The 16025-nt window shown below is 53.6% G+C and overlaps 1 protein-coding gene across 7 annotated transcripts in view; it reads left to right on the top strand.

The window, feature by feature from the left end:
* ACTN1 (actinin alpha 1) overlaps window positions 1-14533 on the top strand; it is a 97150-nt gene extending 82617 nt beyond the window's left edge. For 4 of the 7 annotated variants that reach the window (XM_014860305.3, XM_070513857.1, XM_070513860.1 and 1 more), the window contains exons 12-21: window positions 1729-1879; window positions 2668-2776; window positions 3263-3403; window positions 4241-4423; window positions 4720-4854; window positions 6018-6197; window positions 7141-7287; window positions 8255-8335; window positions 10161-10319; window positions 11942-14533. In XM_014860305.3, coding sequence (XP_014715791.1) covers window positions 1729-1879; window positions 2668-2776; window positions 3263-3403; window positions 4241-4423; window positions 4720-4854; window positions 6018-6197; window positions 7141-7287; window positions 8255-8335; window positions 10161-10319; window positions 11942-12100 — 1445 coding nt within the window. In that variant the 3' untranslated portion in view covers window positions 12101-14533. Of the gene's footprint in view, window positions 1-1728; window positions 1880-2667; window positions 2777-3262; window positions 3404-4240; window positions 4424-4719; window positions 4855-6017; window positions 6198-7140; window positions 7288-8254; window positions 8892-10160; window positions 10320-11941 lie in introns of all 7 variants that reach the window. The other 3 variants (XM_014860308.3, XR_011504643.1, XM_014860306.3) reach the window with 3 other exon arrangements.
* The last annotated feature ends 1492 nt before the right edge of the window (window positions 14534-16025 follow it).

The raw sequence follows: 16025 nt of genomic DNA, 5'->3' as shown, positions 1-16025 counted from the left end.
GCCCTGAGCCCATGCCAGCTGGAGCCCCTGGGGCAGACCCCACTGGCCGGTGGAGCTCAGTGCCCTCAGACTCCCCGACTCAGCTCTGTTGTGCTCCTCAGACCTTAGGCTGGAGACAAGGCGGGGATGGCCACACTCTGTGGCTACCTGGCTAGGGAGGGGATTGGAGTGCCCTTGACTCAGCCAAGGGGGTTGGCTTCAGCTGCCTGTTGTAAGTACACACGCTGGGCTTTGTACACAATGACTTGAGGTTGCTGCCCATCCTCCACTGTGTGTGTATGGAGTTATGTATCCAGGCGTGGATGGTGCAGAGTGGAAGGGGATGGTGGAGGTTGCACTGGTTCACCTACAGCTTCTGTCGTCTCCTCTCTGGGGCCAAGGAATAGCTCACGGAAAGGTACAGAGAAGGACTGGCCCCGTCTGCTTGCCAGCCCAGCAAGGGCATGAGAAGTGCTGGCGTGCCAGCGGTAGATGCCAGCACAACCTCTGGACAAAGCAATCTGGCTACATGTATTTACACCTCACAAGGTTATTGCTCACTGACCCAAGAATTCCATTTCTTGAGACTGTCTAAAGAATTAACCATAACACGGAGGAGGTCCTGTGCCTGGAGATGTTTGCAGTGGGACCATCTGCAACAGTGCAAGCCCAGGGCCGGCATGCCCCACAGGAGGGTGGCGAGTGCTTACGCCGACAGTGGTTCAGCCATGCGGCGGAATGTTCCGTAGCTATTGGAGTGGCACATAGGAAGGCCACGGAGCCGAAGTAGAAACTCTGGTGATGTGCTGCTGGAAACATAATTTATATATCCCCTGTGGTTTTAACTCAACATCCATATGGGGAAAGACCAAGAACTAAAGAGGCTCATCTATATTTTTTCCTAAACTTGTCATTTTACTATTCTGACTTAAAGAAAAACGAGGAGAAAGAGGGAAAGAAGTGCTATATTGGGCACAGCTCTCGGCCTCACAGCCCAGGCTCATTTACTGAGGGGATGAGCATGTGTGACGGGCATGAACAGTGTGCGTGTGCAAGGGTGGGCATGCGAGAAGGCCAGCCCCTGTCCTGTGCCAGTCGTTTCACAAGGCAGCTGGTGAACATCCTCATCTAACAGCGGTTCCAGGGGGTCGTTTCTCATTCCATTTTCCTCCCAGGAAACAGAAATCCAAGAAATGTGAGCCCTGCCCGGCCCTGAAGAGAGAGGGCAGTGCGCCTGATGGTCAGAGAGGGCTCTGGTCACCAATGGCTTACATGCAGAGTGTGTGGGACATGTTGACCACACTGAGAGGAACTGGGAGGGGGTCCTGGCAAGGCTGCTGGGGACTAGCAACAGTAAATAGAGAAACTCTGAAGAGGGAGCATCCTGGGGTACTTGGCTGGCTTTTTCCTGGTTAGACCACAGGGCCTAGAGTGTTGTTTCCTGCTGTTCATTGAGTTAACATTATGCCCTGGTGTTCCCACGTAGTCTTGCATAGCATCCACACCTAAGCACTCCTAATGGCCCTGTGCAGGCCCCATGGAAATGGTGAGTTTCCTGCCCTGCCCTGCAGTGGGTGTTCTGGTTGCACATCTGCTTTCTCAAACTGCAGGTCATTGCACGGTGGACATCACCTTGGCGTGTACTCTGGGAGTGGAGCTCCTGGAGTCCTGAGGGGGTGGATGGTTGGGGCCAAGAAGATGGGGCCTCCCAGCTTCTGCTCAGCCTTGTACTGCCTCTCCCTGAACCAGGCAAAGAGGCCATGCTGCGGCAGAAGGACTATGAGACGGCCACCCTGTCAGAGATAAAGGCCCTGCTCAAGAAGCATGAGGCCTTCGAGAGTGACCTGGCCGCCCACCAGGACCGTGTGGAGCAGATTGCTGCCATTGCACAGGAGCTCAAGTAGGCGTGGCCCAGTGATGGGCTGGGGCTGCTGTGGGAGATGGGGGTGTGGCTGTGAAAAGTGAGGAGGGTGGGTATAGCCAGGTGCATTGGCAGGCAGGTGGTCAGTAAAGAAGACTGAGAACCTCCGTCAGTGGAGAATGAGCCTATGGCCCTTTCTGTTGCAGGCCTTTGGTTCTTTTTTTTTTTGAGCAAGATTTGCCCTGAGCTAACATGTGTTGCCAGTCTTCCTCTATTTTTGCTTGAGGAAGATTAGACCTGACCTAACATCTGTGCCAGTCTTCCTCTATTTTGTATGTGAGATGCCTCCACAGCGTGGCTGATGAGTGGAGTAGGTCCACACCCAGAATCCGAACCCATGAACCCCAGGCCAGCAAAATGGAATGTGTAGAACTTTAACTGCTCAGCCACGGGGCCGGCCCCCAGGCCTTGGGTTCTCATTGTAACTAGTAGTACAGGATGAGAGGATGACAAGTCTTGGCGCTAAGCTCTCGCTGGGCCTCAGCATCTTCCTGCCATTGGGCATTGGAGTCAAGACCGGCATTGCCTCCAGCCAAGGTTGTGGTGGGGGCCCTTGGAAAGGAGAACTAGGCTTCCCTGGTCTCCCCCAAGCAGTCTCCTGAAAGCCCAGGAGTTGGGGATGGGGTGGGGGGCGCCTGGAAGGTCTTGATGAAGTGAGCACACCTGACCTCCCAGCACCACTAGCAAGCGCCCCCAGCCCCAGGGAGAGGAGGGCAGACCACAGAGGTCACCTGGGTCACCTACTCTTCCTGTGTCTTCCCTCCCAGTGAGCTGGACTATTACGACTCACCCAGTGTCAACGCCCGGTGCCAAAAGATCTGTGACCAGTGGGACAACCTGGGGGCCCTGACCCAGAAGCGGAGGGAAGCTCTGGAGGTGAAGGCCCCAAGGGAGATGGAGGCCTGCCTCCCGCAGCTCTGTGTGCTCCTTCTGCTTCATGACTCCCTTTGCCTGGGCTCAAAGGCTCCTCTGTGTCCCCCGACCTCCCCAGGCCCTGGCCTGACTGGGAAGTTCACTCTGGCACTGGGTTTCGGCTTTTCCCCATGGTGATGCTTGCTCTTTTGTCCTAACCATATCTCATCCTCCTGAGTTAGTGCACTTAGCCCAACCCCAGCCGTTTGAGAACTTTCCTATTCTACAGACCAGACTGGGGGCCAGGCCAGGTGATTCTAATCTGGGGTGGTCCGTACACCCCACGTCTAGAACCAGTGCCCCAGAAAAAGCCTGTTCTTTCTGCCTGAGTTAGTTTGGGACTTGCAGACCTGGACCCCTTGGGGCTGGCCAGGGGGCTCTTGGGATGAGGGGGTAGTCTGGATATGACTGCTAAATGGCTCCCCACCTCACCCCATTTGGCACTCCCAGCGGACAGAGAAACTGCTGGAGACCATTGACCAGCTGTACCTGGAGTATGCCAAGCGGGCTGCGCCCTTCAACAACTGGATGGAGGGGGCCATGGAGGACCTGCAGGACACCTTCATCGTGCACACCATCGAGGAGATCCAGGTGTGCTGCAGCCCGGCGCCCCCCCCCGCCCACCACCCACGGCCCACACTCATCGAGTCACACTCCTCAGGACTGCCCCGTGGGGAGAGGACAGAGGGCTAGCATCCCAAAGATTTCATAGCTTCGAAAGCTTCGCATTTTATTTATTTTGACTAGGTGATACATGCACATAGTATAGAATCTAAAAGATAAGGATATACAGTAAGTTCCCCTTGTCCCCCATCTCTCATGCCCCTCCCCAAAGGGAAGCCATATGACCTCACAGTCTCTGCATATGCAAGCAAAGATATTTATTTATTAACATGTTCTTCCCTGCACCCTTTTTTTACGCAAAAAGTAGCTTTTATCATATACCGTATTCCGAACCTTTATTTTTAATTTAACAGTTATCTTGGAGCTTGTTTTATATCAAAAAACAGCTTTCTTGCCCTTTTCTATAGTTATAGAGTGTTAGATTGAAAAGGTTTTGTAAAGTGCTGAGGAAGTGTATGTTGGGGGAGGTTACTTGGGGAGCAGACTTCAGGCTTTGTCCCTGACCTGACTTTGGGGTGGTGAATGCCCAAGGGGGTTGCTGCCAACTTCACCAGCCCCAAGGATGACGCTGCTACTGTGATGGCTCTGCCTGCCTTCCCATGGCTGGCCCAGCCGTGCTGGTCCTCAGCCGTGAGCATCCTTGGTTGATGCCTCCTGGTCTCCCAGCTGGTGTGGGGCCGGGCTTCCCGGGGCCTTTCCACCCGCCTCTGCCTGGGCCGTGCAGGGCTGCCTTTGCTCATCTTGCTCACGAGAGGCACTAGTCCCTCCCAGTCACTGTGCTTCTGCACCCCCATCTCTGTCCAGGGACTGACCACAGCCCACGAGCAGTTCAAAGCCACCCTCCCTGATGCCGACAAGGAGCGCCTGGCCATCCTGGGCATCCACAATGAGGTGTCCAAGATTGTACAGACCTACCATGTCAACATGGCGGGCACCAACCCCTACACAACCATCACGCCTCAGGAGATCAACGGCAAATGGGACCATGTGAGTTTGAGGGCTGGGTGAGGCATTGGCTGAACCACTGTAAGTTTCATTAGGGCAGAGATTTTGGTCTCTTTTTTGGTTGATTGATTTTCATTGATTTTGGTTTTTTGATTGTCACATAATAAACACTCATCTGTCAAGTTAATGAATGACTGAGTTTCTGGATCAAGTTAACATCTTTACTCTGTTCTATTACTGACCGGCTCCTCTCTTTCACGAGTCCTCCATTTCCTCATCTGAAATATGAGGCAGGTGGCTGGCCTGTCCCCAGTGTCCCATGATTGTTCCCACCCCAGGTACGGCAGCTGGTGCCTCGGAGGGACCAGGCCCTGACGGAGGAGCATGCCCGCCAGCAGCACAATGAGAGGCTACGTAAGCAGTTTGGGGCCCAGGCTAACGTTATTGGGCCCTGGATCCAGACCAAGATGGAGGTGAGTCCTGTCATGGGAGGCTGAGATGGGGCTTCCAGGCCTTCCCAGCACCATCCCAACAGAAAGGCTTGCCTTGTCTCCTCCGGGGTGGGAGCCATGGAGGACTGTGGGTCCTGAGCCCGTGACTGGTCTGCTGCCCTGCAGAGGGGTGTGTAGCCTTTGCAGGGAAGGCCTGTGGGTTGATCCCAGAGTCTGGTTTGGGAGCAAAGACCAACACAGGGACAGTGCTAAGGAGCCACATGAGAAAGTGTTTTCTCTTTCTGGCTGACGTGGTTTACCGTTTGGGCTTATCTGGCTGACCAGGTCTCCCTTTCTCCATTCCTGCTGCTCCTGAGCCGTGAGCTTGGTCAAAGAACATGATCCTCCCAGAGAGAACAGAACCTCGGGCAAGGGTGGAATTTTTTGCAAAATTGTATGGATCAGAAAAGGGACACCACTTGGCTGAGAGTGTGGTGTCCCTCTGAGCTCCTTGAGGTCAGAGCCCAGGTCGAGTTCACGTCTGTGTCTCCCCTGCACTCTACCCGTGCCTGTTTAGCACATTGCACATAGTAGGTGCTCAAGAAATATTTGCTGGATTGAATTGAGCACAGAGAGTGCTTTCACAAACAAGGTTCATTTACATGGATGGACAGACAGAAACAGGGACTAGGCCTGGCCCACGGACATGGGTGGCAATGTGGTGGGCCAAGGCAGGCATCCCAGGAGCAGAACTCAGTCCACTCTCAGGCCACTGAGAGTAAGCCAGGTCCGCTGAGCCTGTGAAGAACCTGGCTCATGGGCACAGTAGGGGTCCCTGAGATGGACGATGCTTGGGAATAGGCTCGAGAAGGGAGTTTGAATAGCAAGCAGAAGAGTGAACATTTAGGTTAACAGCTGACCTTGCATCCCCTTCCTGAAGAGAGGTACCCAAGAGACAGGAGGCATTTCATCCAGTGATGAATAGCAATGCTTGTCATACCCCTCTGTGATGCTATTCCATGCCGAGGCTCACCCCTGCTGTATATTTCTTGCTCCAGGCTTACTAATTACCACTCGTGGGCTCCCTAGTGCTGGGGTGGGAACTGAGTCATCTGAGGGGTTGACCATTGACCTGGGGCCTCAGTCCCCATCCCAGGGGCACAGAGTGGGGTGGTCTGACAAGGGCCTCCTTCCTGGGTGAGCAGGAGATCGGGAGGATCTCCATCGAGATGCACGGGACCCTGGAGGACCAGCTCAGCCACCTGCGACAGTATGAGAAGAGCATTGTCAACTACAAGCCCAAGATCGACCAGCTTGAGGGCGACCACCAGCTCATCCAGGAGGCGCTCATTTTCGACAACAAGCACACCAACTACACTATGGAGGTGGGCAGTGCCAGCCTCGCTTCTCTGGGGAGGGAGCCCTGGGTCCCCTTCTGCTCCCTGCTCCTGGGCTGGTGCAGGGGGCAGTTACCCATCTTCCAAGGAGGAGGTCCTAGGAGGAGGATAAAGTGGGGCGGAGGAATACCAGCATCTCCCTGCTGGAGCTCTGGGTCCTCAGTGCCTTCTGAATTTCCCATGGAGCTTGTTAAGATAGGGTTTCCAGGGCCCCTCTCCAGAATTTGACTCACTAGGTCTGGGGTGGGGCTCAGGAATGTAAATTTTTAACAAGCACCCAGTGATTCTGATGTCGGTGTCCAAACCTGCCTTAGGCACCTGCATTCTTTTTTTTTTTTTTTTTATAAAGATTTTGTTTTTCCTTTTTCTCCCCAAATCCCCCCAGTTACATAGTTGTATATTTTTAGTTGTGGGTCCTTCTAGTTGTGGTACATGGCATGTCGCCTCAGCGTGGCCTGATGAGCAGTGCCATGTCCACGCCCAGGATTCGAACCGGCGAAACCCTGGACCGCTGAAGCGGAGCACGTGAACTTAACCACTCAGCCCTGGCATCCTCATTCTAAACGCGGGTTTTGACCTTGAAGGCATGCATGTGTGGTTATGGCTTTGGAGGTTCAGAGAATGCCCCAATTTTTTGTCCTTTAATCTTCCCAACTACCAAATTTGCCCTCCTCCCTGAGGTGACCCACGCTGGCAGGTCTGGTCTCTGCTGTCCCAGGCAGAGGCCACCACTGTGCCGTGCTTCATCATCTGGGTCCTCTGTCCTGGGATCTTGTGCTGGTTCCCCTGCCTCTGCTGACACTGTGAATCCGAAAGGAAAGCTGAATTTGATTACTTTAGACATTTGGATGGTCAGGGGAAGGGCTGGGCAGGGGCAGCCTGGGTCCAGGCCTGGGGCCCCTTTGCTGACAGGCCCCTCGCCCACCTGCAGCACATCCGCGTGGGCTGGGAGCAGCTCCTCACCACCATTGCCAGGACCATCAATGAGGTGGAGAACCAAATCCTGACCCGGGATGCCAAGGGCATCAGCCAGGAGCAGATGAATGAGTTCCGGGCCTCCTTCAACCACTTTGATCGGGTGAGAGCCCCACCCCCTGCTCTTGCTTCTTAGAGCAGCTCCCAGCCCCTGCCCAAGGGCCCTGGAGGGCACTGCCAGGGTGTACGCAGCCATGCTGGGCCCGGTTCCTGGGCAAGTGAGGAGGAGGAGGAGGGAGAGGCCGTCAGCCTGCCCTGACTCCCTGTACTGCATGAAGCCGGCCTTGGAAAGCCAGTCCTGGTGTCCCACCAGCTTCTCTGCTTTCCTGGAGAGAGTGCTCCTATTGTGGGTAGAGAGGACCCTTGACCCCTGACCCTTGCTCTCCTAACATGAGGAATCAACCCTTAGGAGCAAGGCTGCCACAGCCTCAAGTGAAGGCCTGCTGCCCCTGGCTATGGGGACTGGCCCTCACCTCTGCCTCAGGACAGAGGAGCAGAGGCTCCCTCCTACCCACCCCTACCCCCAGGGGCCGTCTTTGGGACCCTCTGTGGCGGATGTCAGAATTGTCAGTCCTGGGTTCTCGTCCCAGCCCTGGGACAGGCCGGGTTATGTGAGCTCCCCTCCCAGTGCCCTAGGGCTTCGGGGTGACCCCATGGGGTGGGAGCATGGGGTCAGGCGCTGCCCACCACCTTGCCTGCTTCACTGCCCTCCTGGCACCTGGTGGGGGCACCCATGGAAACTGGGGTGGGGGCTGGAGGTGGGCTTGGCACTTCTGGGGGGCTTCTCACCCCCGTGGCTCACCGTGCTTCCTTCTGGCCTGCTTCCCGGAGCAGGGCTGCGTGTGCCGGGGAGAGGGCACCCTCGGGACCTCGTCTGTCCTTGTGTCTAACCGTGTGCACTTTTATTTCCCCCTCCCCTGCCCCTTTCACCCTCACCCTCTCCACCCGCATGCCTTTGTCCTGTGTCTCCCCACACGCCACCCTCCACCCGGGGCATGGCCCACCCTCCCCTCACGGCCTCCACCTCCCTGGCACCGCATGGCTCGCTGCCTGGTGCACGGCGGCCCCAGGACCACTCCGGCACGCTGGGTCCCGAGGAATTCAAAGCCTGCCTCATCAGCTTGGGCTATGATATTGGCAACGACCCCCAGGTACTCGCCTCCTGCATGGAGCACGCTCAGGGGTGGCCTCCGGGGCGAGAAATAACGCGTGTTTCTCCTTTTTCTCTTCTCTCCCTGTCTGCATCTCCCTGTTTCCCCTTTCCTGTGGGCCGTGGGGCTTGTCCTCTCCTGCTGTCCCCTCCGGGCCCGTGTCGGGCTCCTCCATCTACTACTCTGACCTCTGCCCTCGGTTGTCTTTCGTGGGAACCTGCTCGGTGCCCGCCTTCCTCTCTCCTCACCGCTCTCCATCCTGTGGACGGATTTTTGCATCTCCCTGCTCCGTCTTACTCCTTCCTGTGGACGTTTTCCCCGGATGTGTATTTGCATCTCTTTCTCCTGTGTTCCTCTCCCCCTCCTGACCTCCAAACCGTCCGCCTCGTCCTCCCCTCCGGCCCTCTGTGCCCTGTCTTCCTGGCCCCGGGCCGACCCTTCCTCCTCTCGCCTCTGACCTTCCTTGTGTCTTGGTGCCACTGGCCCACAGAAGAAGACAGGCATGATGGACACAGATGATTTCCGCGCCTGCCTTATCTCCATGGGTTACAACATGGTAATGTAAACCCCATCCTCTGCCCTGGTGAGGGGCAGCCAGCTGGTGAGAGGCCATGTCCTGGCCATGGCAAGCTGGAGGCCCTCAGGCCAGGGGCTGCCCTCCCCAGAGGGCGCTCAAGATTCCTCTCCTTGGGGAAGATGGTGCCTTGAACCCGGCCTTAGCCTCGGGGCCTGTGTGTGTCCTGGAGCCTGGCCTTCTCGCCTCAGTCTGTGCCACTGTGTCTTCTGGTATTTGCTGTGGAGACGGGCTTTTCCACTCCCACCAAGGATGGCTGGGCTGGCCCCAAGGCTACCAGGCAGGACTGGTGGTTTAGACATCCTAGGTTTGGGTTGGCTCTGCTTCATCTCACACGAGGCATGGCGATTTCTCCCCTTTCCCTGGTGATGGCTGCAGCCAAGCCTGCTGCCTCTGCCGTGGCCCCGGGCTCCTTTGCACCATTCTCAGCTGCCTGCCCTCCTGCAGGCCTTCTGAGCAGGCAGCAGCCTTCGCCAGGCAGCCAGGGACTCCTGGGCTGTGGTGCAAAATGCAGAGCCCCGGGCTGCCCAGCGCAGGGCCAAGGGCATGGCTCTAGAGGCAGTGACCCTGGGAGTAAGCCCAGCTCTGCCATCACGAGTGTGGGGGCCTGGATGAGATGAGGGGAACCCTGCCGGACTGTGGTAAGGGTTAAATGAAGGAACTCACATGAGTGCTGTGCACGTGTCTGGCACATAGAAAGTGCAGGGTGGTGAGGAGAGCACAGGGAGTGGAGCCAGAGAGCCTGAGTTCCAGTCCCAGCTCCACTACCTACTGTGGGTGACCTTGGGCAAGTCACCAACCTGTCTGGGCCTTAGGTTTCTCATCTGGGAATCAGATGGAAATAATAAACATCTACCACCTATGGTTGTGGTGAGGGTTAAATGAACTAAAATATACACAGCACTTAGAATAGCACCTGGTGTATAGTAGATGCTACGTGGATGTTAGTCATTGTTAACATTGTTATCAGCATTATCGTTATTGCCCCAAGGGGAGCCCAGGCTTGTGCAGGGGGTGGGAAGCCCTGAGCCAGGTCTTCACTGTTGGGTGTTGTGTCCCTGTCATACCCTCAGGACAACCCAGGTTAGGTCAGGGGCTGCTCTGACAGCCTCAGGCTCCTCTGAGACCCCGGGGGCTTCAGCTCCGTGTGAGAGATTCCCAGCAGCCATGACTGAGAGGCTGACTGGGTGAGAGATTCCCAGCGGCCGTGGCTGAGAGGCTGACAGGGCTGGGGTTGGCTCTTTTCTCCAGGGAGAGGCAGAATTTGCCCGCATCATGAGCATTGTGGACCCCAACCGCCTGGGGGTAGTGACATTCCAGGCCTTCATCGACTTTATGTCCCGTGAGACGGCCGACACAGATACAGCAGACCAAGTCATGGCTTCCTTCAAGATCCTGGCCGGGGACAAGGTGGGTCTGCTGTGGTGTGGGCACCGTGTTGGCGTGGCAGGCACTGGCTGGACGCTGATCTGGAGGGGAGATCGTGAGCACCTCCACTGCCCCTTCTTCCAGTGTCCCACTGGGCCTCTCACTGCCATCAACCTCTCCCCATATCTGTAACACCTTGGGCTCAGCTAAGGTGCTAGGACACACTATTAGCTTAATGGGGTCCCCTGCCAGGCGTATTGCTTGTCACTGAGGGACTCCTTCGTGCTTGTGATGAAATGATGGGTGGTGGAGGGCAGTAGATTGGGCTGGAGTATGTGATTGGGTGATGGCAAGTCCATCTGAGAGCTCAGACTTCACCTTCCGTCCTCTTGGGTCACAGGCACGGCATGGAGGGGGCGAGCAGCATGAGGGACTGTGGGGAGCAAGAGGGAAGCAGGTCTCGTTTTTCCACCCTGAGCAGCAGTCAGCCTCAGGTTTCCAAATTTCCCCAGCTCTCTGCAAAGCCCCGTCTGACAGTGGAAAATTGGGAGGGATGCAGCAGGCTGTCTCTGTGGAGACCAGAGGCCCAGGTCAGGTCTCGGCTATCTGAGATGATCATTGGTGGACCTGCATGTCACTCAAACCCACCAACATCTCTAGCCCAGGGATCTGTAGGAGCCATCCCGTGGAAATTAGGGAGGAGAGGAGTCTGGAGGCAGATTTCCTTTCTGTGAAATTCACAGGATGATCCTTATGCCATCCTTTCTTCAGACCTGAAAAGATTCAGTTACGAAAAGCGAAAGCCGGTAGGGAGTATAATTTTTGTAACGTCTCAATCTATAATGGAGTAAAGACTGAACCTATGAAGAGCTTCCTAAAGGCCTGAGTTGAGTTCAAGGACATCCTGTGAGGGTCACAGCACCTCGGAGGTGGAAGGACCCTCACAAACCACCTAGGTGGAGTGGCTCCCTTTAGAGAGAGGTCTCCGAGGCCCAGAAAGGGGCCCGGTCTCCTGACTTTGGGGTGACCTGAGGGCAGCCCCCCTCCTTCACACTGGTTCCTAGAGGACCCTGGCAGAGCTGGGCGGGGAGCTGGGGGCCCAGCTGTGGGCTGGAGCTCCTCAGTGGGCTCTTCCGGAGCCTCAGGCTCCCAAAAGAAGCAGCTTCCAAGCAGACCTGTCATGGCAAGCCCAAGGCAGGGGAAGGCAGAGGCCCAGGCCTGGAGCCACTGGGATGGGGGAAGGCCCACATTTTGCAAACATGGTTAAGGTAGCTGCCTGTGGCAGTGATGCCCCAAATGGGTGTTCATTGTAATTTGCTGAAATTATGTGACCCCATGGAGCCCAGTTGTGGGGTCCCGCTATGTTCCCCCAAACTACCTGCTGATAACTGCTCCAGCTGAGTTATTATTATAGGTTCAATTAGCCCTTGGAATTAGTTTGGAAACGGGTTAAAGTATGAGATTTAAAATAAACATATTTCATGTGTGTGTATACGCATACATGAATATGCATGTGTAACATACACGTGTGGATGTGTGCATAGGTGTGTGTATAAATGTCCAGAAGTACGAGGAGGGGGCCAGAATGGGGGTGGAACGTGGTACCTAATGTCACAAATGAGGTTCCCCGGCGCCAGGCCGCCCTGACCGCGCTCTCTCCGCAGAACTATATCACGATGGATGAGCTGCGCCGGGAGCTGCCGCCCGACCAGGCCGAGTACTGCATCGCGCGGATGGCCCCCTACGCCGGCCCCGACGCCGTGCCTGGTGCTCTGGACTACATGTCCTTCTCCACGGCGCTCTACGGCGAAAGTGACCTCTGACCCGCCCCGGCCGGTCCAGCGCCCTCGCCCCGGACGCCTGAGCGCCCGCCCTGCACCTCCGCTGCCCCTCTCCCCGCCCGGGTGTGGTTTCCGCTCAACCTCGGCCAGGGCGAGCTGGGCCCCACGTGGCATCGAGCCTCCCTGCCCGTGAAGTGACAGTTTACAAATTATTTTCTGCAAAAAAGAAAAAAAGTTACGTTAAAAAAAGTAAAAAACTAAAAAACCACATATTTTATTATAGAAAAAGTATTTTTTTCTCCACCAGACTTAAATGGAAAAGAGGAAAAATTAACTATTTGCACCGAAATGTTTTGTTTTGTTGTGACATAGGAAAATAACCAAGCACAATGTTATATTTCATCCTTTTTATCGATTTCTTTCTTTTTTCTATCTGTTCCATCTGCTGTATTCATTTCTCTAATCTCATGTCCGCCTTGATGTGGGAGTGGGGGTTGGGGCAGGGATAAACTTGTCAGAAGGCACATTGGTGCATGTGTGTTTGCTAGCTCACTTGTCCATGAAGATATTTTATGATATTAAAGAAAATCTTTTGAAATGGCTGTTTTTTAAGGAAGAGAATTTATGTGGCTTGGCTTCTCATTTTTAAGTCAAGAGGTATGGTTAGCCTCTTTATCAGCACACACTTTTTAAAAATTTTAATATTCCCTATTAGAAATGGTCAGGATAAAATTGCAGAGTGTGGACAACTTTGTTGCTTGGCACCCACTGTACTAAAGCAATGATGCGCCCATGACAGCTCCCAGCTTAGTCCTTGCTTACCGTTTCCCAGAAGTGTGTGTGGGGCAAGGATGGTGTGGGGCCCTGTCCCCACCCCGAGGACATTTTTGACCCTGGTGCCTTCAATCTTCTTACACTTGAGTTTTGTCACTTTAAAAAAGGAAAAGGTGGTTTCCTCACAAGGCTCCTGTGAGGTGAAAATAAGGTCCTGGATGTGTAAGGGACTCCTTGATGATAAGCCTCACCTTTGTTTATATTCCACAGCATCAAACAGCTCTGTGTGCCCACCACTCCTTTTATCTTTGCCACAGGGGGCATACTGAGTTGTCTAAGAGTCACCTCATCCCTCACTGTGCAGAATGTCCCACCGATGGCAGCTGTCTAGCATCACCTGGGGCCCCACCCCAGACCTTCTGAGTCAGAATCTGTGTTTTAACAAGCTCCGCGGGGGGATTTGTGCACACTGCTCTAGCTTGTTTTTCTCCTTACTGTGCCTCCTCCCTGAGACCTTTCCTCCAAGTGCAGGCACTGAAGACTGTCAGTAGTGAAGTCAGTAACAGCAGTGCAGCAGTTGCAGAAATGTCGTTTAGCAGCTGAAGCTGTAGCTCTGTGTTCCAGTTATGGCTGCGCCTAGGAGTCAAACCAGTTTGCTGTAGCGGGTACAGGGAGTTGGGTCTGTGGGGTCCCACTGCCAGAGTTCAAATCCATGACTGCTGTTTCCAGAATGGGAAACCGTGCACTACAATTCCCTTATCTGTTAAGTGGGATGATGGTGCTATTGGAAAGTCAGTGTTATAACACACAGAGCTTCTAGAACGTTCATACATAAATGTTAGCTGTAGTTAATCTTATTTTAAGTTTCAAGGATTAGTTGAGCGATCTCTTAAAAAAGCCGTTGACATGATATGTCCTCTCACTTAAGAGGACTAAGGCTAAGTCAGAACTTAGTGAACTGGAGCCAAAGATGACAGGCTAGAGTATGAGGCCCTCTTGTTTAGGAATTAGTTCAATAAGTTTTTGGAATGCCCGCTGCCCTGGGAAAGAGGTAAGAAGGCTGCTAAGGAGAAAGGACACGGGGAGAGAGAGGTTGGCATTTGCTTTGGGCAAACATTCCTATCGGTTTTACCGCTGGCTGGTAGAAAGTCCGGTAAATGCTCAGTGTAGGTCTGCTGTGGCTGCCGCTCCGTGGGGAAGACGGTGAGACGAGGCCAGAGCCTGGTCTCGGAGTCAAAGTCTTTTCAGAGAGGCGGATACACAAGGTACCTTGTTATAGCTATTCCCACGCAAGTGTAACCAAGGGCACAGTGTACAGGACTTGAGGGGGCGGTGGTTCGGTGGTTCCAACTAGACAGTTTGCTAAACCCAGGTGCAAGCACTTTAGCATGCCTCAGTTTCCAGAGGTCTGATCAATAGGCTTCCTTATGTGTTCACTTAAAAAAAAAAATGAGTCATTTGAACGAAACTGCTTACTGAGTTATTCTACAGCCTTCTGAGAAATGCCCTGGTTTGAATGTCTCCGTGTTCAAGGGTGCTCGTATGTGTGCAAATGACTATACTTACTTTAAAGTAATTTTCAATCTGTTAGGTAAAAGTTTAAAAATCTATTTCTTTAGCTTTTAAGGTCATCATGCAGATCTTATTATATTGATAATGTAATTTTTCTGCAAAAATAAAAACACTCTTGCTTGTCCTGATCATTCATACATTTAACAGATTAAATACCCCCTGCAATTAACCCCGTTTGCAAACTTTATTAAATTCCTTTAAATATTTTAAACGTATTTCCCAGTTTTAATAGTTCCAGGACATTGACTGCCAACCCAGGCAGATTCAAATCTAAGCAGCAAAGTCTTGCTTGGCACAAAGCAATGGAAATATTATAAATGTCTAAATGAAGTTACTGGAACAGTCCAAAGCAGTTTACTAACAATTCTCTTACACCTCCCAAATTAAAATCGCACGTCTAATTTCAATTACACACCGCAGGTGTAAACAACAAAGCTAATATGTGCCGGGTTCTCTTACGTGTTCCAGCCCCCTAAATGAATCCACAGGTTGTCCATGATTCATGCAAAACTGCTGATCGCACCAAAGTATTAATACTAAGAGTTTGATTTATTTCATCTGTTTCTTTACTTCTAAATAGGCTGCTTCAAGTCCCCTTCCTACTCGTTGCTGGTTTTTTGGGTCACAGGATCAGAATCGTGGTAGGTACCACTTGGAGGTTCTAGACCGGGACACAAGATGAGGCGCTCATGCACTTCCGGGGCGACTCCCCCAAGGCCCAGGTTGAACTCACGGCATCAACTCTAATAGACACTGTGCCATGTCACCAGGGTCCCAGAGCCCATGCCTTTCATCTGGCATTTGTTTTGCAACCTGTTGCATCACTTCCTCCCCAGGCAGCTTTTGGATTTCACCCTGCCCAATTTCCATTGTCACCTATTCCAACTCACTTTAAATGATTGGGTAGATGGAATTCTCTACCCCGACCCGGGTGGCAGTTAATTGTTCCTGCCTCTGTGGGATGAATTCATTGCATCTCTTTCGTGCCGGGGCGGGGGGTTGGGAGGGAGCGCATATTTCTTTTGTATTTTTATCTGCCTCTGTCCATAGGTTTATAGAGACTTTGTTGACAGCCTTGTGAAGGTCAGCTATGAAAATAGCTCCTCTCTCTCTGGCCTGTCAACTTCTTAGCAAAATTCTAGTGACCATTTCAAGTCCCAGGATGGTTTCAGAAATGTGCTGTGTCCTCCATCACTGGGCCAGCTCCGAGCTATGCCCTGGACATGGGATCAGTGCCCAAAGAATGCAATCACTAGGCTGAGTCACCTGCACTGAGAACAGACAGAATTTCCTTATGTGTAAGGAGAGATTGGCAGCTTTGCCAGTTCTTCAGCCTGAGCCAGGCCCTCTGGTGCTCAGCGTGGAGGGGACCCAAGGGCGGCATGAGTGGAAGGGAGCACTTCTGAGCTGTCCGACCTAAACAGCCTTGGACTAGGCCTGCCCTGTGGTCACTGAGGGAAGAAGTACAACCTCTTTCAACATCACTACCTTTCAGTGGAGACACATGGGCCTGGTGTCTCCCGCCACTTACCACCTGGGCAGATGACCTCCTCAAATGGGCGGATAATGCTCCTGTCTCCTGTGCCTGGCACAGGGTGGGCGTTTAATAAGTGGCAGTAAG

This window comes from Equus asinus, chromosome 7, assembly GCF_041296235.1.
Source record: "Equus asinus isolate D_3611 breed Donkey chromosome 7, EquAss-T2T_v2, whole genome shotgun sequence".
Taxonomy (NCBI): domain Eukaryota; kingdom Metazoa; phylum Chordata; class Mammalia; order Perissodactyla; family Equidae; genus Equus; species Equus asinus.
Note: the sequence above shows the minus strand (reverse complement) of the source record. Positions and strands in the feature narration are given on the sequence as shown.